Here is a 22,745-nt window from a genome sequence, read left to right on the forward strand (position 1 = left end):
ACCTCATTAGATTGAATGATTCTTACCTAGAAATGAAACGCAGACTTTACAGAAAGTATGAAACTGGAACTTGCTGGCAGCTTCCAGGAGGGTTTTTGCATTGGCTGAATCTATGATCAAAGAACCTGTATAAACAAACTCCAGGAGTAATTCCAGGACATCCGCGGTGAGGTTGGACATGGCCAATTCCAGCTTCTCGCCGCTTCTGCTACTGTCTCGTGGTGACCTGGTAACAGCAGACAATTAAATTATGGACATTACACCATCCCCATTTTGTTGGCATTTATTGATTAGTGAGGGCTAGAAAATTGCTTTGCACCTCATTATATTTCTCCATTATTTTTGTTTACGGAACTGAAGAATATGAATTTTAAAATAACTGAACATAAAACTTTAACTGGATCTGAAAGAGAAGAGTCTTAAAGCAGGTCTTACGAAAAATCTGTTTATTGCTACTCTGCATTTTCATGCAAAAAACAGTTGCAAAAGAAAAGGAAAGGAAAGAAAGGAAAAGAAAAATGAATGAGCCAACATTAATGAAAATGAGGAACAGGATTAGCTTTCAAAGGGAAACAATACATTTTAACATCTTGGTTAACATCTCATCTTCTGCACATAATATAACTGTTAAGGGAAAAACACTCTCCAATTTCAAGAGAAAAGGTCATCTACTTTTTCAGGAATCCCGCAGTGGAATAATTTTAAATGTCATGTGCATTTAAGGATACATTTAAAGACCTTTTCATAAAAATAACAATAATAAATATTAATTTCTGTTTAGAGTGAACTTCTCAGTATGTTGTATTCAATCTAGATATAATAGATACGATACGCATATACAGTTGGTTATATAAATATATATATATATGCTTATTCTAAAAATCTATTGTTCCCTTTTAGGCACTAAAAAAAGGAAGCCCTTCATGGCAATTGCTTTGAAAACTGAATACAAGACAAGATAGACAGACAAAATGGTTAGAGCGGAGAAGGGAGAGGGGGGAAAACAACAACCAGCTCTGCCACAGGCAGCCAGCAGCCATCCTCTGGGAGTTTCATGACTGTGGCCTACGGTTTTTCCTGCGTGAAGTGCTGAACAATTTGGGGATCAAAGTATCTCCTGCATTTGAAGTGTGGATTAGTGCTCGTGAAATTATTGGACAAAAAGAAAATGATACTGAATTAAAGTAAGGGCCCAGTTCTTAGTGCATGGTTGGCTGATGTGTCTGCAACACTAGACAGGTTACACCTGAAAGACAAAAGTGATAATAAATTTGGTAACGTCAAGGAGGGGAGGGGAAATCTGTTGGAGTAAGAAAATAAACTCTTTTAATGGTTAGGACCATCCAGCACCGTCTCAAAGAAACATGAGCTTCTCCTAGTCACTGGACACTCAACGTCTGCTCGCTCCAATTCTGCTGGAGTACTTGCAAAAGCCACCGCACGATTGACACAAAACCGGCATACGATGCTGCGGGACTTACACGGACTGGCCAAAGCATCACTATGCACAGGCAACGCCAGCTTTAAGCATGAGCAAAAGCACTACCAACCCCTTGGGTTCACAAAGCTGCCTAGAAAGGTGATGGCCAGACCTCTACTACCACGTTGGAGGAAAAACAAACAACAGATGAGGTTCAGTTTTCTTCCCTCACGACATCCCAACCCACCCACCCCAAAATCATTTGGGGAAATGCTTAAAATTTGCCGTGGGTGCTTTGTCACTGCTCTTCCATTGACTAGCCCTGTTCAAGCCAAGGGCACGGCTTTGATTTACATGAATTTTTGCAGGATCAAAAATTAAAGAGGTTTTGTTTCTCTATTGGAAGTGTGTAGATGGCGTCCATTATCACAATAGAGGAGCAGCGAGCAGTCTGTTTCATACGCTTCTCTAAGGTACTGAACAATCGTTACTCTCCCTCACAAAGGGAAACTGAGGCACAAGGAGACAAAACCCCTTGCCTATGGTCATAGAGAAAGTCAGGGGTCAAGCAAGGAATTAAACCCCATTTTTAAATTCTAAATATTGGACTATGTCTCTGCACGGGAATACTAGTGAGTTAGATCCTATTCCACAAGCAGAGAGATAAGAACACCTATTGATCACGACACCTGTGGTAGCCCTACACGCACAGATACGTATGGTGTCCTGAATCCTGGTGCTTTATCACGTTGCAATATTCTTTCTGAACTCTTGCATACGGATTCAATTTTGCACTCAAGGCAGAAAACCTCAGGTGCCAAAACAGAAGAGTTGCCATTTCCTAGATTCTCAAGAGGATGTCACAAAATGTTATTTGTTTTTCTTTCTTTCTCACACTCACACACCAATAACATTCCCTAGACCTGATTTATCTCCGCTTGTGCACACATCCGGTGCTGCACCCTGGGCTCTATCAAAACGCCTCCTGGTACTGATGTAATTCTTGCTGAATTGTTTCCAGAAGCGGTTTGTGCCTGACAGCGAGTTCATATTCACGTGGGCTGGCTAATAAGGACATTGCCTAAAATTTCAGTGAGACTTGGAGGTACCCAGCAAGCAACAGAATCAGGCTCTTTGCGCTGTGGGAAGCCCGAGTGTAAGCAATTATTCATTTAATGCCACTAATTGCAGTGTGCTGGCGATGGCTGCGGGAATGAATGCTCGTGACCCAGTGGGAATCACACGCTCCCTCCCAGAGCCGAGATCAGGAGGCACAAAGGGAAGGATGACGTGACACCCATGTCAGCGCAGACACATACCTGTGCTAGCAACAACTGCAAGCTGCTATTTTTCAGAATAATTAAGTAATAATCTCTTTTACTTTGTAATACACCAAGCAATAAACTGCTGCTGCAATTGATTAAACGCCAAAGAAAAGCTAAGGTGTTTAATCAATCACTAGAGCCACTTACGGCAAGTATAATACAAAGCTACAGAGATTATTGATATTACACAATGAGCCAGAAATGGGAAGGAAAATCATCCCTATTTCTTTGTCTGCGATGTCTTGAATGTGTTGTGCTGCTTTGCTTATGCTGTCTAAACACTGAGTGCTTTGGATTCATGTTTAGCTGGAGCAAATACTGGTGCAGCCTGCAAAGGGAAACTGAAATTACTCTGGATCTGGGTTGGTACGGGCCGGAGAATGGATGGGGAATTGGTCAAAGCAGGTCCTAATGGATCAAAAAAGAGTTTTTGAAGGAAAGGAAGAAAATAATGTGGGGAAACAGACTGAAATGGGAAATGCAGAGGTTCCATATATTTCTTCTCTAAAATTATTTCAGCGAACCAGGTCGTGGCATCCCCCTCCAAGCCTGACTAAAGCTTTCCATATCTGTTGTTTTCATGTGTATTAAAATATCAAATATCAACATGCTCTGTGCAGTTATACTTCATATATTATACTTGGAGTGAAGCCTTCTCTCAGCTACTCTAAAGGAACTGCAACGAAGTGGCTAAGGCAGCATCGCAAGAACAGAATTCAGTGCTGTAAATGCAAATGCAGTGAATTGGGGAAAGCCTGTACGATTGTATATGGCTGTGCCCCAAATAGCTCATCCTGTATCACATCAGGAGGAGTTTTGTCAGTGGCATTGGGAGATGCAAACATTTTGGTCTCAGCAAAGCACTGACTTCTTGCCTTTAGAGCTGGGAAAAGATAGAGCTCGACCTGGTACAGACACGTGTGTTCCCCCACTCCTGGCACAAACACAGAACATTTTGGGGATGGAGACCCTGTTCGCTTCGTGTTTCAGCCTCACTCAAAGCCAGGCAATGCACCCTTATCGTCTGCGGACATCATTAAATGTGGCACATTCTGCTATTTGCCCTGCGAACTCTAAAGTTTAAACAGAATGATGTCATTTTATTGGCCTTGTAATCATTGCTCATATTATAAAGGTCACACATTTCACATTGTGGCAGAAAATCAATAGCTTTCCCAACAGCCTCTGGGGCAAAAAAAGTTTTGCTTCTGAAGAATAATATATAATAAACAATTTTAGTCCTTATTTTATCATGGCTGTAATCTTGGAAAATAGCTACAGTAAAAATCTGGTAAAGGCTGATATATAAACTCATTAAAATTAGGAAGTGATTTAGAAAAGGACTTTTAAAAAGATTTATCTCGAGCTAAACAGCAAAGAGGTTTGTTTAGGTCTACATTTAAACAAGCTCCAAGAGCTCTTTAACAGCTTAATTTTATGGTAGCTGTTGGGGAATTCTTGCAGATTTACAAATCCTGTGTTTCTCCAGGAAGGTGACAGACCTGAGCAACGTGCAAGCAGGACTGAACCCGTAGATAAGCGGGAGGCACAGATACGGTCTGAAGGGGTAAGGGGGAGATACTGAAAAATACTTTGCATTGTCTGGAATAATTAGGTCTAACAAAATAAAGCCAAGGCCTTTGAACATACTCTGGCTACTTATCCTTCAACTTAATTACTTAAACTAGAGAAGACAAAGGCACTGAGAACCTTTTAAAGCAAAAGATGGCTCGACTGCGCTCTCAAATAACAAATCAAAATCGGTGTCCCTTTCTGTTAACTAATACATAGAAAAGAGCTAAAGCGTTTAAATCCTGATTGCAGGAAAAATAAATTCTCATCTGCAAGCTTAGGAGTGGATCTGACAATAGAAAAAGTAGAGAACTTTGCAGTTTTGGTATTGATTTGTCCTTGAAAACTGTTTCCATACATATAATACACATGGACAAGAATCAGCAGTAGTGTTTTCATGCTTAATAGCGATGCAAACGAGTTTTCCGCATTTTGAGTTACAAATATTATGTATATCTATGCATTTTCCCTACATTATTCGTATCAACACGTTCAAGTAACAGAACTACTGTGTCATTCAGTGCAGAACACTGAATAGTGAGACGCCTTGGTTTGCAAAGCCGCATTTCGAGTGCGGGTGAGGTAGCTGCGTGAAACACCGCTAGCGCGTCAATTTGTCAAATTACGGGCAGCGCTACCACTTCTAATTCAGGCTTCCCTCATGGTTTGGATATAATGCCTTTAACTGGCTTGCAATATTATTTTGACTGACTAATGGTTTGGCTACAGCCTCACTTAATTTTAGATGAAATACGAAAAGCTACCTATAGCCGGTGCAGATGCCAGCCAAGTCTCTGTTTACAAGCTATAGTCAGGAAGTCAAAACAAATTCTGGATGTTCAAAATGGAGCCATCTGCACGGAATAAACATGAAAAATGTGAAACATTTTATGTAAATGTACATTCCTGCCTAGGAACAGTTGGTTCAGCTTCCTCCCAGGCTGGGAACAGGAGGACTGACAGAGTCTGTGACACCTATTTACATTGGAAGCCATATGACTCACTGCGCCGTAGACTCAGAGGTATGACGTACATTCAAGCTCTGTGCTCCAAAAGGGCACTGAAATAAATGGTTATCTGGTAAAATAAGGATGCATACCTAATTATCATTTGTGTGCCTTCCCCAGGCTTGTGGGATTTGGCTTGTGTTTTTTTTTCTGTCTGCATCTCCAAGGTCCAGCACTTGTGCTTGCGAAGAGACAGCAAAACCATCGTTACCTGCTGCTCCCACAGGAGACAACGGCAAAGAGCTCCATCATATAGCCCCAATTGTGTTCGTATTACACTCAGAATTTATTTTTAAGACATAGAAAAGAGACTGATTATGGTAGTGTAATTAAAAAAAAGATTTGGTATCTTTGACTAAGTATTGCTTAGGATCTCATCCAACGCAGGAATTTGAATTTCCTCCACTAAAAGGATGTGTTTGGGCTGTCAGGCGGCTATGGGACTGAGGCATCTGGAGCCCATATTTTGGGGCTGGTTGCTCCCAAAGGAGACCAAAGGAACAGCCGGTCCCTCTGGCCTCCTCACCTCGCACCTTCCCGGGATCGGCCCCGTCGGCTCGACCCGCTGATCTCCCTGGCTGGCTTTCATAATTAGAAACATAAATGTTTACGCTACGTTAAGTGTGTTCCCATCCCACTAGAGCAAAACGTTTGCTACCAAGATAGATAGGACAAAAAAAACCCCATTAAATTGCTTTGTTCCCTGGACAGTGTTTTGCTCTACAAAAAACATGAAATGCCAGGTTTTTAGGTAAGATGAAGCACTTAAATGAAGAGAAGCTACATTTTTTTTTAATCCCTGTCAAATTATTTTGATTACCAAAGAAAGGACTCCAGACTGGGATAGGCAGCTTCTCATGAGGCTTAAGAGTCTGTTAGCTGTGTGCTCATTAAAAACTCCTGTTCAAGTCTACACAATTTAGACTGAACATCTTGTTTATGGTGGAACATAATCCTTAAAGCATTGAAACTCCAGGCAAAGAAGAGAGTGCAATGGTGTTGCATCTTCACTGTCCACTATTTGACTTTTCATCATCTTTGGAGTTATGAATGGTTCAAAACTCACATGTCTATTTATCTTGGGAGAAGGAACAAAGAAACTTCATTATATTATAGCCAACCGTCAGCTATGAACAGAACAGACACGACACTCTACATGGAAAGTCATATTTCATACCGAAGAGCTTGATTTATCGTAATTACACGTTCATGAGATATAAAAGCATAGATGCCCAAACATACCATCCTACATTTCCATGACACACACATCAAGATGCATGTGCATACTGTGGTAACAGGTTATTTACTGAGTTATTCAAGTTTATGCAGCTGTAAGGTAATCAATCATGTAAATGATGACAGGAAGGGACATTTATAGAGCAACATCATTGCAATATGTATGTCATAAGGCACTGAATGTTCTATTAAATAGGATTAAAAAAAAAAACAAATTACACCCTAGCATTGCTTCTCCTTTGGAATTATTTTATCAGCTCAAAATGTATTAACTTGCAAATCTCTGCCTTCGTTATACTATCTTGTAGATAAATATTATCTTTGAGCCTCAGCCACTATCCATCTGTCTCATGAGAGAAGAAAACATATACTCTAATGCTGCTATTGTATGATTACGATAAAGAACTAGTAAAATCACAAGATTAAATAAATTACATTGTTTAAACACAGGCTTGCAAATTTGTCATGAAAATTTACCTGACCAACAAATCCATTTGCTCACTTTTTACCGGAATGTTGATACAAATAATGTTCCTTGTTCCAGGCAAACAAAATTTGGCAAGACTAGTGTAACTTATTAGGGTCAAACGCTGCCAGTTTGCACCTGCTCTATCAGAAGAAAATCAGGAAAATTAATGGCTGTGAGCTCAGGCATGCACCAGCAGCTCCCGCTAATTCACCATCACAGAAATGATCATTACAAACCAAGGCGAGCAACGGGATTAACAGCAAATGCTTTTGTTCACAGACAACACGGCCAGAATGAAATAAAACAAACAAAAGAGCCGCGTCTCCTATATACCCTTAATGCTATTCACTGAGGGAACACAATCTAATTGCTCGGTCAAGACTGTTTCTAAAGGCGCGGGATCAGCGGCAGCTTGTAACGCGTTAGTGTCGGAGCTCGCAGTCGGAGGCACAAATCTGCCTCCCTGCTGAGATTTAAGAAAGAAGATGATGAGTTTGAAGACGTTGGCTTAAACAAGTAGCAAGTGAATGGAGAAGTAAATAGCGAGTGCCCTTGGAAGAACGGCATTTCATGACTGAGACTTTTGCTTGGGACTGAGGATAAACCCGATCTCATAAACTACCAGTAGTAAAAACATAATGGGCCAACTTATTAACAATGTGGAATTGAACTTATTTGCAAGTATCTCTGGCAGCCTAATTCAGCAAATATGTGGCAAATAACCTGGGGTGAGAGCAGCTAATTTTTAAAAGGTAAATAAAAGATGCAAACAGGTTTTTGGTGGATTATATGGGAAGGAAGATTAAAAATAATATGACAGAATAAAAAATTTATTCTCAAACTTAAAGCTCGCCCCCTTAACCAAGTCCTATCTGATTTGTTTTAATGACATTTATTATGCCATCAAAAAGCAGCTTAGCAAAGAGCTGGCATTATGCAGCTAATAAATCTGTTTCTTAGGAATGTGGTGAAATTTATACAAGTAATTTTCTAGGTAAGTCTGTCCAAGGCTTTCTCATCACTTCAATGTCTAGAGGGAAAACAATAATAAAATAATAATAACCACAATTATTATTTATTACTACTACTATGATTATGGTAGTGCCCAAAGATCCCAATCAGCATTTCAGTAATTAGAATTAATCCTGTCAGGCACTGGTTCTTTCTCGCTCAGCTACAGGGTGTTGCTAGTGCTTTTCTATGGGAGATGCAGAGCCACTCTGTGCTTCCGACATCAATCAAAGGTGATATATTGCATCACCTATGGCCACGGTATATGTGGGAAAGGGCAGGTAGCTCATCTCATCCCATCAATCCCTGCCCACACCACCCGCAGAGCTGCTCCGAGTATTTCAGTCACCCAAGCTTAGTGCTATGCAAGCAAAAAAAAAGGGGGGGAATCGTTATCTGATATGATCATAACCTGGTCACATTAATTCAGATTCATTATTCCAATCCAGCAGTGGCTAATCCTTGATGATTTAAATGAAAGAAAGTGAACTGCTGATCCCTGGAGCTACCTGCTGGCTCGCTGGAGTCAGAGTTTTGATTACCGTCGTTTTAGGGCAAGACTTGCTTTTGGAAGTGGCCCAAAACTGACAGCTTTCAAGAACACGGCTCCGGTTTCTATGCCGTGGAAGTTTTTTCTTTTTCATTGTCTTTGATCCATTTAACTTGAACTGTAGCTCGTTAGAGAACTGTTCCCTTTCACCCCTAAACTTCAACACAGTCAAGCTGTGAGATATAAGTAAATATAGGTAGGTCACCCACACCGGCATCTTAGGAGTGGTTGTATGACAGCTGCACGGCTTGCAGATAGCCAGAGCAAGAGAGGTGATTAGTCTGTCATTTCTCGGATAGGATTCGCAGGATTTGTAGTTCTGTCTAGAAATTATGTGAGCGAGAAGCCCAAACTACAGTAAATAGAGATGCTGTCAGTGAGGGACAGGAGCGAGAGGTTAAGTGATTCTGCTCAGTGCCTCTGCAAGCTGCAGCCATTACAAGGCAGAAGCTTAATTTCTGTGCTGCACCTCGAGGCTGGAAAAGAAGCCGTTCTGTCCTCCCTGCCATGGCTCCTCTTGAGAGCGGGGCACATGGATCCGTCTCTCCGTTCAGAGCCGGCATCCAGCCCACACCACTCGCCCTCCTAATCCGCAGCCAGGCCGCAAATAGCCGGGCTGCGACACCTGCTATGGGTTTTGTGGCACTTCCTCAGCCTGGCAGCCCAACAACACACACCACTGAATATTTGTAAGCCGCAATACATTTTTAGTTGATGAAAACATGTTTTCCAAGGCCTGGCAGCTGCAAAATGTGCAGCCCAGCAGGCGGCTCCGAGAGGGCGGCTGCTGGGCCGGGCAGAGCAAGCGAAGTGCTCGGGGAAAGGGGCCATGAAAAGCAGAACGTCGTCCTCGTGCCAAGAGCTTGCACCCAACACACAGCAATTATCGGTCCGTCGTTTAGGAGAAAAATGTCATCTGTAGCATAATTTACACCTGCACCCTGGCAGTAAAGGGTGAGGAATATTTTACACTCCCATTCCCACAGACTCCTTTAAATGGTTCAGCAGAACCCACTGGCACTGCCTGTCTAGGCACAATATACCCCTCCTGGCACCTGAAACAAACATCGCATTTTTAACTCCCTGTTTCTCCGTTTACAAAGAAATGTTGTAATTTGTTTCCACATTCACCCTGTTCTCCAATGGAGCTGAAGCGTGCAGATGTAGAAACGCTGCCTCCTTCCCTGCCGGAGCTAAAAGCAAGGTTCTTAATAAGCAGGAAAACACGAAGGGGTCACTAAGAGTAGATTTTTCTTTCATCTGCTATTTCTCATTTTGGGCTTTTTACAATGTAAACACAAACCAGACAGTCTGTTTTCCAGACACCTAAATGCTTTTGCAGTTTTGTCAGACTGTTTCAGATGGATAGCGGCAGGTTTCTCTGTCTTGCATCCAAATGCTGCCTTTCCACACAATGGTGTAAAATGCAGAATGACATCTCTGTCTTCTGCGTAGGTGTAAAGCAAAAAGGATTTGGTCCTTTCACCCTAAATGTTTTACTTCTCCCTGCCCTGCCTTTGAGCCCTAAGAGAGTATATACAGTCATGTTTTAGAAAAAAAACACTTGCAAAAAGAGGCAAGGTATCGTGGAAAAGCAATTTGGCCACGAAGTCACTGGCTCTGCTCCTTAGGAAAAGAAGGATGAACATAGCGTTGCCAGATTACACTGCATCAAAAATTCTTGCTTCTTGTGACAGAATGTCTTTGTGTATATGACCTACTGCTCTCTGCTAGCGGAATTAGGCGGCCAGGATGACTTCAAGATTAGAAGGCACCATTAAAATCACATCTTGAAAAGATAAATCTTACAGGATAGGATCTGTGTATCTTTAGTAACTGACCTCCGAGAAATAAACCTAAAATCTGCTTATAAAAGCCAGCATTATGGCTAAGAAGAGACTTCTATCTCAAATGCCTCCTATTCTTAATGTCATATTTGGTAGAGATTCCAGCACTCTGGGTTGGATTAAGAAGGAGAAAGCAGCAAATTAAAATGTTCCGGTGAAACTCCCTTTGTTATGGAAATATCAGACATTCCATTTATCCAGCAGCTGTATTTGTCTATCCCAAACACAGCTGGAAAAAAAGGATGTCTCTTCATGGGATTTTCCATTCCTTCCTTCCAGAACATACTCATCTTCCACCACTTCTTCTAGGGCAGATACAAAGACATAGAGATCAACTCTCTCCTTCCCCAAAGCAAGCAGCTGTAGCTACAAGATTGGCTTAAATACAAAAATCTGTGCTCTGAGAGAGCAGTAGTTTGGAGATGGGTTTCTTGATCTATTTCTTTCTTTCTATGTATACGTATAAGCATATATATGTGACATTCAGAAAACACTAGTTTATGAGAGGAATAACTCATGTAGTTTTAGCCAACTACAATTCAGATGTCTAACTAAAGTGACTAGCCTTCCCCTCTGGGCAACTAAAGATGAGCAATTCCAGAAGGCACTTTACACTGTTTCTCTTAAGATGGGACGAATTGCCCTGGGGATGTTGCCACCTTCCCTCACGACTGCAGAGGAACCCTAGATCTTAACTGCAGAGTCTAAGCAAAGCACCTCAGCAATCTCTTCGTTTAGAGTAAAGAACAATGGCTTCTTCCTTGATCTCAGACACCTATTTTATGGTGAGAGGACTTGCCTCCTAGAGAAGTCTGTTCCCTCTCTGCAGACTACAGCAGCAGGCTAGAAGGTGAGGTTAGACTAAGCCTGACTTAGATGTTGACCTTGGGCCTAAAGTTTACTTGACTAACAGCAAGAGACAAAAACCTCTCATTGCTCCAGAGGGATCTACTACTTGCCTGCTCATAGGTATCTGAATTAGGAGACAAGATTCCACCTGGAAGCCTTCAGGGTGCTTCTTTTCATTACCTGTACCATAAATTAGGCTCCTGTGTTGGGAAGGCTGATTTCTTAAGTACCTAAAATATAGGTGTGAATTAGAGGCCAAAATCAGGCAGACTGGAAACAACTGTGGCCGGCAACAAACCTGAAATATGTAAGATGGCATTTAGGGGACAGAGCCCTGTTCCAGCTGCTATTTATCATCCATTTTCTCCTAAAGTCCTATACTGTAGCGATCTTGTATGGGTCATTATTTGAAAAAGCTAAATAACCACATTATTTCCCTAAGTGGAGATAAAGTATATCAACTCCTCTATATATTCTGTGCCTGAAGGAACAAACAGTAAGGCCAAGTACTCCATACGTGTCATAAAGTAGGCCCGAATATTCACCAAAAAAACGTTAAATGTGATATCATGAAGAGAACTTAAGAAAACCTCACACTCTCCAAATACGTTTAATATCTTGTAAAATTGTTCCTGTGCTTGTTAGCGATAACCCCACAGCCCCCAAGGTTATTGCAATATGTCCTACTGCTAGACTAGCCTTGGGCATATACCCATCCCATCCCATCCCATCCCATCCCATCCCATCCCATCCCTCCTCTACACCTCACCTCCCTCCCTTGGTGGGCACAGCAAGGTTGAACAGACGTCAGGAACATTTCACACCTGCTGTTCCCAATACACCTATGCCTTTTCAGGTGAAAAGAATTTCAGTTCTTTTCACTGAAGAGGCCCAGGAGTGGTTTTTATGGTCAGCTGCTGCTGGGAGGGAGGTGAATGTTGAGTCCTGGCTTAGGCGCAGCTCCTGATGGGGATTGGTTAACCCATTTCCAAGGGCACAGCAAGCACTGAGCTTAGGCTCAGGACTGCACTAACTCAACCTCAGGAGGGCCATGCTTGTATATTTAGAAGATACATCACATGGAAACGAGACCTTTTCTGGATGAGGAGCAGAATGTGGAATTAACCATTTTCTAAGAAACTAAGGGTGTCTTAAAGTGCACTCTCATTACCAAACTTGTTTAATAAATAATAAATAACTTTAGAATTCTTTTGGTCAACAAACCTGGTTATCAGCTTTTCACTACAGTATAGTAAAAATAACATATTTTTTTCCCCGCTATGACTAATTCTCATCAAATAGACCTCCTCAAGATGAGCCATACCTTGAGTTTTATGATGCTTTTTGTCTACATTTTGCTTTTTATTTTGGAGGAGGGGATACTTGATCTTATTTGTTTTTGAACATATCACTTGTATTCTTTTGAGACACTACTTGCTATTCTACCTTCAGATACCAACTCCGACATACAGTGGAATCAATGGCAGAACATGAGGTTAACAATAACTAGCCGGTGGCAAAGAACAGCCAAAGTAAATACTCTGAAAGATATTATTTTTCTGCAACTTTATAAAGATACACATAGCACCTTCATGAATAGATCATCTTCTCACTGATGTTTCTGGTGACCTATTAGTGCCTTTGGCTGGAATGGCATTAGAGTTTAAGCCTAGCATGCACTGACTGAAATGGCCTTTATATTAAACTTAACATAAAGAGATCTCCTTTATTCTTCAAGAAAATCTGCCATTTCTTGTTTTGATTTCTATAATAATACAAAGCTAAAATCACATAAAGCTTAAAGCACCATCTCAAAGGCGATGCTAACAAATAGCAAGCGAGGATTTTAGACGTTTTCTATTTATAAACAAACTGACTCTACAAAGTATAATGATTTTGTATTATTAAGGGCATGATCCTACAAAATACTGGGTACCTCCTGAAACTTGAGTCCTTGACTTTCATTGACTTCATGGAGTTTCTAAAAGGACTACGCTTTACATTGCAATATCCTCTAAAAAGCAAGTGTTTAGAAATTCCATCCCATAGCCCTGAGTTTATTGTCTCGCAAAGACACATTTGCTGAGTTTACAGGTGAATATTTATTTTTCTCGCCTGACAGTTTTGCAAACTCAACTAGACATCAAGCTGGATTTTTCCCTATTCAAGCATCATCATCAGTAATAAAGGTATTTTTGCCTTGGATACACCTGTGCAACTCCATTAGCCTTCATCAAGGTTACATATGTGCGACTGAGGTTATATATGGAAGACAACTGGGATGGAGAGACCTGACTGGAGACCTCTGGAATATATATTGCTGATGATGATGTGAAAGAAGGCAAAAAGCGGTGAGGTTGGCAAATGGGCAAAACCCTTCACTCTTTTGTTCTTGTACCGCATGTGAGCCTGTGCAAGCAGCTGAAAGATAATAAATGCTGAAATCTAAAGTTTTGCTTTCATAATCTCATTTCTGAGCATTTAAAAAGTTTGTGTGTGTGTGTGTGCTTGTTTAAAATGAGTTCGTATCAGAGCAGCGTTCAATCTAAAGCATATCTCCATTTGATAACTAAATAATAAAGCAGCAACATTCCTCAGCGTGCTGCTAGAAATAGAGGCTGCCGGGTGACTTCTGCACACAAACAGATGTCTCCGCAGCAAAATCCAAATTGGCCAGTTATTGGATTTCTGAAAGTTGATTCTAAGATTTTTCTTTCCCTATAGACTCTATTCCTTATCACCCTAAAGAGCATATACTGTAGCCTTAACAATTAAATGATAATGAGCAGACAGAAGAGAAAGGACAGGAGAGATCTGGCATAGCTACAGCTAGCAATCATTAGATTTACAGAGGGGAAAAGACATGCTTCCTAGGCCAACATATTTTTTATGAATAATTGATAAGGCAGTCAGCACAGTTATATCATAGAAATGTAATATATATCCATAATTATAAAACCAGCTTTGTGCAAGAGGACATAATACACTGAAAGGAGATACCAGCCAATATGCCATCCTGAAATAAAATACAGTCACTATTGTGTTAGTTGGCAAAATTTAAATACAGGATTTGAAGCAAGCAAAATGTTCTTTAATCCCATTTTTTAGCACAGTCCAGGCTCAGTGTGCTCAGGAAAATACTGCAAGGCAAAATCAGCAGCTGCATTAATTTGCTGATGATTGAGAGAAAAATGAAAGTTATCCTCATGGTTTTTTTTCTTCCCCTACTTGCTACTCTAACTTACTAATAATATGAGAGTACCAATTTATTCCTGTGCGGGTATATGAAGCATACAAATTGAAAAATCAATGTAATGGAAAAAAAAGATTATCATGCACTGTTTAGAATCAATCAGCTAGAAACAGAGGGGGGAAAATGCGAAGGCGGAGACATGATGTTTAGAAAACGTACATACTGTACCTACCCTAAGCTAGAGTGTCTAGGAAAAAGCTACCCCCGGTCTAACAAGCACTGAGCTATATTTTGACCAGAAAATCATCTTATTTCCGATCTTTTCTAGAGAAATCCATCAGTTGTCTTTTCTTATTTTCAAAGTCCCCAAATAATAAAAATATCAATCCCTTTGCCCATAAAAGCCACGTAAAAGCATGTAACAAAGATTTCAGGGTGAAGGGATTACAAAGCTCCAAATGCTTTATTAGCAGGACATCTCAGCATCGTTCACCAGGACGCTGATGGCTTTTTGTAGCCTGAAGGACAGACTTTTGTCGTACGTGACAGAGTCCCTCGAAAACATCGACAGCGATAGTTTTTAGTTGTGGTCTGAATCACCATTAGCGGCCGAGTGTAAATCTCAGATCTCTCGGTGGTGGAACACTTTCTTCGGCCAAAAACCAGCCTCTACTGATCAGAAATAATTACACTGTGCGAGTCAGATGTGTAACAAATGGGTCTGAGTCTCAGTTTGGAAATACATTCAGAGGAGGTGGAAAGAATGGCTACTGGCTCTGTGACAGGAGATTCAATCTTCATAAACCTGCAAGAGAGGGGAGGAAAAAAAAGCGACACAAATGCGCCCTACAAAAGAACAGAGCAGATCACAGCTGGAAGGAAGGCAAACCTTTTAATCAGGTCCTTGAAATACAAGCTGCAGGAAGCTAGAACATTTTGGTGGACTTCAAACTCTTTGCCTTCAACAATAATTTTCAGGTCTGTAAACTCTTTCGCTCTGCGTTGCTGGTTCAACTCCTTCAACATTTCTGCAGAACAGAGAAGACAGACAGTGCCAGGGTTCCCATTAAGAGTTTTTTATCTTTACTTTTTACTTTTAATTTTTCTTTTTTTTTTTTTTTGTAAAGAAGTAGAGAAACAGGAAACAACTGATATTTTTGTCGGTAAGATTGGCTCAACACAGACAGGCAGAAGTTACGAACATAACGTATCAAAACAAGAAAAAGAAAAAAGCAGGAACCAGTAGGTCTAAACAACTGAAATATATATATATACAGAAAAAAAGCAAAAACAATCCTACATTTGGAAGGGTTAAAAACCAAAACAAAATATTGCAGCATCAGCAAATCAGAAACACAGAGAATGCACTATCACAGAAAAGTTAAAATAATTGGTTATAATAAAAATCAAGAGCTAATGAATTTCTACCCAAATGCAAATAAGTTTTGAACGTACTAGAATAATATCAGTAAAAATATGGTATTATGATGCAATATGAACTGGATATGGGTCAAAATAATAAAACCACAAAACCTGCAAAAACAACTTATCCTTACCATTGTAAAATGTGTTAAGCCTCTCAGTTAACAGAATAAAGTAGTACTTCTCAATAATACATAAATTACAGTGCATAAAAAATTATCCAGATTATCAATGCATCTTACAATATACCTCAGCTATATAGACTACAATTGTAGACTACAGTTGTTTCAAAATTAGCTTAAAAGCATCCTTATGATAAAAAATAATCTCACGCAGAGAATAAATTACTGCCTTTTATAGCAATTCCCATTTTTTGCACTCCAAGGATTTTTACCATCACAGCATTTTTATTTTTTAGCCTTCAATGGCTTCATTTACAGCAACAATCAACTCTCACACATCATGAAAGAATCGTAATGATTAAAATAACCTATGAAAGTGTTTCCGTCCTGCAATAAAGCACCTACCTTGCGTGATGCCTCCTTTTATAAAGCCTATTGCTACTAGCAGAATGAAATAATGGCACGTCACGTCTTCATGCGTGGATGTGAACTACTGAGCAACCTACATGTTTTATATGCTGGCTGGACTTTTAGGGCTAAGACTCCCCTCCAACTTTGCAGACCAAAGTGGCTATCAAGATGAATAATATACTTTTCACCTGGGCAATAGTCTGGCCGCTCAGAAGCCAGTGATCAAGATGATAAAAGAGCTGATTTTAAATACGAAAGGATTTTGGTTTTATTTTATGTTTGCAATAGGTCAAGGTTCTCATTTTCTCAGCGTAACACCCCGAACACATTCCTCTTCAGACAGATCTGTAAATCAACAGCAGTTCTTTCCATGGAGTCCCTCCTCACACAAAACAAAAGGGACCTGAAGAGAGTGTAACTATAACTGTGTTTAATGCCAGTGTTGTGCTTGGGCGCTGGGCTGCCCGAGCGTCCCCAAAGAGCCTGATGGTAAAATGAAGACCCAAATAATCCTTGTGCTCTACTCTTCCCAAATGAATCTCAAAAGGGATCGTTTCAGCAAAGCACTAGCGGTTAAACATCACGAGAACATGCAAATATACAACTGTTGCATGAGAAGAAATGGAAGTTCTCCCAAGCCCCAACATCTGTGGTGCACATTTTTCAGGCCTAAGTAAATAAATGTCACCTTGCACATTTATGTCTATTTAATGGAAACACAGTAGTGTCTGAAAGCCTAATTATTCTGTGCTGAAATGGGTCAGTGCTCTCCAGAGAGCAAGCAGATCATTAGAGAGGGCACAGAATTAACAGCAGGCTTGTGTCAGATCTATAATAGGGGAAAATAAACCACTCTGTCCTGTGGGTGCTATAGCAGGGGCTATTTTTATCAAATTCATCTGAGCTAAAGCACAACGATACACTTTGAGGAAAACGTAAAAGGGGAGCTGAATGATCGCTCTTCTGCAGCAAAGTCTCAGGCTTTTGCTGGAGCTGTGGTGCCTGAAGTCTGACTTGAGCACGAACGTTTCAGGCCTTGGTTAAGGACCAAGGATGCTTAGGACATGAGGGGTGTTTCACCTGATTTACCTTGGTTTCAAAGAAACAGCACCAGGTGCTTTCTTAGTTGCACATTTTTGGAGGCCATTGTGGAGGAAGTATTTTTCCATAAAGACAGCTGCCTTTCCCTCTAAACTTTCTGCTGCTCTCGTACCCCCTACTTTCATTTTTGTTTTCTGTCATTCCCCTTTTCAAATTTGCTCAACTACTGTCCTCCAGCCCCATCTGCACTTTTTAGAAGCTTCTATTCAAGATCCTTTTCTCTAGGATCTGCGGCAGCCCTTTACAACCCTCCTTGCAGAAGCCTTTCGAGACAAGGTCTCCACCCAAGACTAAGTCACGCAAGTTTAAGATTACACTTACACAAGGGGTCAATCTCCATCTCACCTCATTCCATTTCCACCTTTGAAAGCTCATGATCGATTGTCCTTAGTGTTAAAAGACCACAACTGTATGAAAAGCAGCCGCACAGATGGATCCTGTGCTCCAGGAAAGGAGAGGGAAGAGGGTTTACTTGCACTTGGAATGGGCTGGGGGGGGTTTGGAGGTGGGCTCAGGGTAAGCACAACAGCAGAGACCACCCGTGACGCATTATTATGGCTGAGATGATTGCTGAATAACAAGATATAAAGTTCAGCCACCGCAGTGATGGGTGCTGTGCTCTCTGTGCTATCTCCAGAACTGTGAGAGCTGGTTTGAGCATCTAAGTCCCCAGATGCCTCCTCCAGGTAATGAGCTGATTACTTGGACTTTGCTGATCACCCTTTAATTACATCCAGTCCTGCAGTTCCTGGGCACATCTCTATCTGTGCTCTTCACACACTTCAGTGTGCTTTATATTGCATGCATTCATTAAGGGATGCAAACCAGAGAATGCAGCTCTGGAGCAGGGCTGCAATTTGGCTCACAAAAACCCAGAACAAGCCCTAATCAGGGCTATTTTTCTATAGCCGTTCAGAGGCCATAATTCCCCCTTGTCCCCCTGACTTGTTCCAGTGCCCTCCACAGAGAAACGACTACGAACAGTCCTGTGTTTTTGTAGCTCGGTTTCTAAACTAGAAAGAGAAGAGGTGGGTGGAGAGGAGAAGGAAGTCAGGAGACTGCATTGATTCATCGATCTTCCTCGCTGAGGCCCTTTTGTATTACTAAATAACTAGCAGGCATTAGTATTGGACACAAGGTTATAGCAGAACGGGTCCTCATTCTCAGAGTATTCGCAATGCTCACGCCGCGCTTAGCCAGGCATTAATGATTTATGAGGACTCAGGATGAGTTGCAAAACAAATTTTTTTCACCAGGTAATAATGCCTGCCAATGAGTTGTAAAAGGAGAGACAACACAGTGCAAGCCTGGCAGTGAAAAATGATCTCAGCTGTCTCCTGCTAGTCCCTCTTCTGCGCTCCTCCTAATTTTCAGCGTTTCCTCCAACAAATGGAATTTCCTGAAACTTTCAGAAGGGGATGTAGTGGGATTTTTCCTATTTATTCATTTGGTTTATTTGTTCTTGCAGATTTCTTTTTTTTCCTTAAGAGATCTAAGTAAAAATAAGTACAAGGACAGCTCAGGTGCAAGGTTTCAGCAGGGTGAATCACAGCAAACACTCTCGCATCCATAGCGCAAGGGATTCTGCTCCCTGCCCTGTGCGCACACACGTGTTGGGATTGCAGAAAGCAAGCCAGACCTCTCTACCTTCTTCTTCATCACTGATGCTAAGTCATTCTCAGTCAAAGACTGGTTGAATGTTTTCCTCATGAAGTACACAATAGACACCCCCATGTTCTTCCATAATTACATGAGCCATGTAGTAGTTGAACCTAAAGGGGACTTGACCTGAAACCCGTAACAGAACATCTCTATGGAGCTTGTGAAAGGAAGCACTTTCTATCTTGCCATTATCATCCTTCATATCGTTGCTTGGGGGCATTTAAACATAATTATATTGAGAGTCCCAAAGACAATATGGGCCAGAAGGTGTAAGTGACTTTCCTCAGGTCAGGAACAGAGCCAGAAAGAACCCAGAAGCTTTGATTCCTGGTCCCCAGCTCCACCCATCACACTACATTTTCTCCCTCTTAATTAATGGACAAATTACAAATTAAACGAAACAGCCCATCAGCCTTGGATCAAATGTAGGACCAAGAACAGCTGCGTAATTGTGTAGATCAAATAAAGGGAACAGAAATTATATAGTGAATATTTTTTAAATTACATATGATCAGAAATAAAAATGAACAGGGAACTTATTCCCCGAGTTTATTTATTCTGTATTTCAAGTGCAGTGGAGACTGGATACCCTGTCAAAGATCCTCTCTAATGCACGTTCCTGTGGCACAACGGAAGCTCTCAGGTTTCTTTTCACTTCCAACAAAGAACTCTTTACTTAAATTCTAGTAGATAAGGTTTTAAAAGGGTGTAGCAAGAGCTAAAATATAATGAGCTGTGAAATATGGAAAAATGCTTTTTACAAACAGTATTTTTGAAAAAATGCTTGGAAAAAACTAACCTGCTATAAAACTGAAAAGGGTAATTGATGAAACATCACTAATTATTCTTGTGAAGAACAGGCGAGAGACCAGTGCTTGCCCAGACAGCCCCATGCTTTCATGATTGGGACAGAAAACGTGGGAAAGACAAGAAAAGTTACCAGAAGGAAAATCCAATTACTTTCTTGCCTTAATAAGTAAGGAGATTAATTTCCAAGGTTATGCTCTGGTTATGTAAAACAAACTTTTTAACCATTAAGTGGCAGCACCGCACACATTTGCTCATTTTGATAGAGAGTGGTAGAGTGTGTATAGCTAGAAGAAATTAAATTATGAAGCAAAAGACCTGGCAATTGAATGAGAGTTACAAGTAATGGGAAGGTGTGTGCCATAGTGAACCAGCCCTACCGAACCACAGAAGAATCCATGATTTCTCGGTAATTTTGACAAGTCTCTCTCCTCACTGCCATGCCGACAGACACACAGAGAACCCCAAAGCCTGGAGAGTCCCACAATAAACTGCAGACCAACTACCTCTGAACATCATCCCTCAGGGTATCTCATGATCATCAGGCTGGGGTTGGTTATTTCCCAGTTGACAAATACACCATTGACTACAGTGGCTTCCATGATGCATGAAGACAAGTAGACACCAGCAAAGAATAGCTTCCTACTTGGGACTGAGGACAAGGAATAGGCTCCTAACGCTCTTTTGGCCTTAAACGAAATAGTAATAGATGATTTGGGGTCTGGAGCACCTTTCTTATGAGGAGAGACTGGGAGAGCTGGGTCTGTTCAGCCTGGAGAAGAGAAGCTGAGAGAGAATCTCATCAATGTTTATAAATATCTCAAGGGTGGATGTCAAGAGGATGGACCAGACTCCTTTCAGTGGTGCCCAATGACAGGATGATGGACAATGGGCACAGACTGAAGCACAGGAGGTTCTATCTGAATATGAGGAGAAACTTCTTTACTCTGAGGTGCCAGAGCCCTGGAACAGGCTGCCCAGAGAGGCTGTGGAGTCTCCTTCTCTGGAGACATTCCAACCCACCTGGACACATTCCTGTGTGATCTGCTCTGGTGAACCTGCTTTAGCAGGTGGGTTGGACTGGATGATCTCCAGAGGCCCCTTCCAACCATTCTGCAATTCTGTAATAGAGAAAAAGGGGCAGGAGCCAAGCCTTGTGGGAATCATTAACAGAGAAAGGATGTTTCAGATACCACTCTGTGATCTTCAGTTTCCTTCTTGTACCGTAAAAATGATACATCTGTTTATCTGGACTGCTTCTGCAGTCAAACAGGGACCGAAGCGTGTGTCATGCACAACCCAGCCCATTCTGCGTGCTCAGCCAGGTAGGATGCACTGCCATGGGTGTTCTCCCCAGGGCTTACCAAGGAAAGAGTAGTAGTGAATTAGTTGAGACCAGATGCTCTTTTTTCTTTTATTTTTTTTCACAAAAGGTGAGAATTAATCTGTCGCAGATAAATACTTTCACCTTTTTTTTCCCCATCAGATCTCAATTCCAGTTGAACTTCATCAAGAGCAGAAGGAGAAGGGGCTGTAACAAAGCTGGGACTTGCCTATAGGAGGATCTTTTATCAGCTAGATGGAGGAGACAGACGAATGGTGCAACGCTCTCGCTCTGCACCGTGAGTGCCAAGGCTGCTAATGGCTTAGGGCGGAGGTGCAAAGTGCCCCTGTATGACACCGGTGTGTCCAGCCCTGCTCCCCCAGTCTGTATTGATTACGGAGTTTCTCCAGTACACCAGCCTGCTCTAAAGGCATCTAAAAAAAGGCTCAGCTTCTTGTGGCCATCTCTAGAATATTTTGCTTTCATAAACCCTTAAGATAATGAACTGAGAAAAGCTCAATAGTGTCTCTGGGAGCACTAGGAGGCCATGCCCCACTGAGTCTGTGCTACCCAGTTACACACCATGGTGAAGATGGAGCATATGCTGATGGAGAAGAATCACTGCTGGCACCGCTACACCCGCCTCTGAAAAAAGAAGGCAACAAGAGGCATCTTCTGCTGGGTTTTGTCAGCACAGCAATGCAAAACACAAGGTGTGAAGCTGTCACACTCCGAGCTGATGCGGCTACAGCAGCAGGACTTCCTAGAGCAGACCAACCTGTCCGGATCTTCGTCTTGTTGACACTGTTACACACCTGTGCTGCTAAAGGAGACGGTAACAGATGCTAGAGAGTGCGAAAATGGTTTTAAATCCCACACTGAACAACACATATGTGGCTGTATCTGATAATTCTACTCAAAGGATTGTTGGGAATGAGAAGCCCCATTGTGCTAGGTAATTTTTCATTGTTCACACAGACAAATTCTTCTCACCTTATAATGATGAGAAAGGGACAACAAAGTCAGCTGTGGTGATTACTCACTTAAGGAAGACAACTACAACTATGTGGAAAAGGAGCCTTTCTAAATACATTAAAAACCCAGGGAAGTCACCATATCATGTTTTGAAAACAATTTTCAGGCTATTATCATCACTAGGGCTGACATTAGGAGGTACCTCAAGAATGCCTTCACGCCTTACAGAATTGGTATTTCCCTATACTATTTCCGCATTATTTCCAACTATATTCAGAGATGAACTACATCCCTAATTTCTAAAAAAATTAAATGCAACTTTGGAGATTTTTTTTTGGTATACAAATAATTGAAAGGGGAGTCTGGGGGCTAGAATGCCTCTGCTGCTTTGATTTATAAGGTAAAGCCTTCTATGGTATCCATGCCTGCTAATTTATAATCA

At 41.3% G+C, this 22,745-nt stretch overlaps 1 protein-coding gene across 1 annotated transcript in view; it reads right to left on the reverse strand.

Annotated features, from left to right (window-relative positions):
- KLHL29 (kelch like family member 29) overlaps nt 1–22,745 on the reverse strand; it is a gene marked incomplete at its 5' end in the record, with an annotated part of 253,044 nt that overhangs the window by 56,016 nt on the left and 174,283 nt on the right. Inside the window, 2 exons of the mRNA XM_080342925.1 lie at nt 27–226; nt 15,369–15,507. Of these exons, the coding sequence (XP_080199051.1) occupies nt 27–226; nt 15,369–15,507 (339 nt within the window). The remainder of the gene's footprint in view (nt 1–26; nt 227–15,368; nt 15,508–22,745) is intronic.

Source organism: Nesoenas mayeri (genome assembly GCF_963082525.1).
Source record: "Nesoenas mayeri genome assembly, chromosome: 3".
NCBI lineage: Eukaryota > Metazoa > Chordata > Aves > Columbiformes > Columbidae > Nesoenas > Nesoenas mayeri.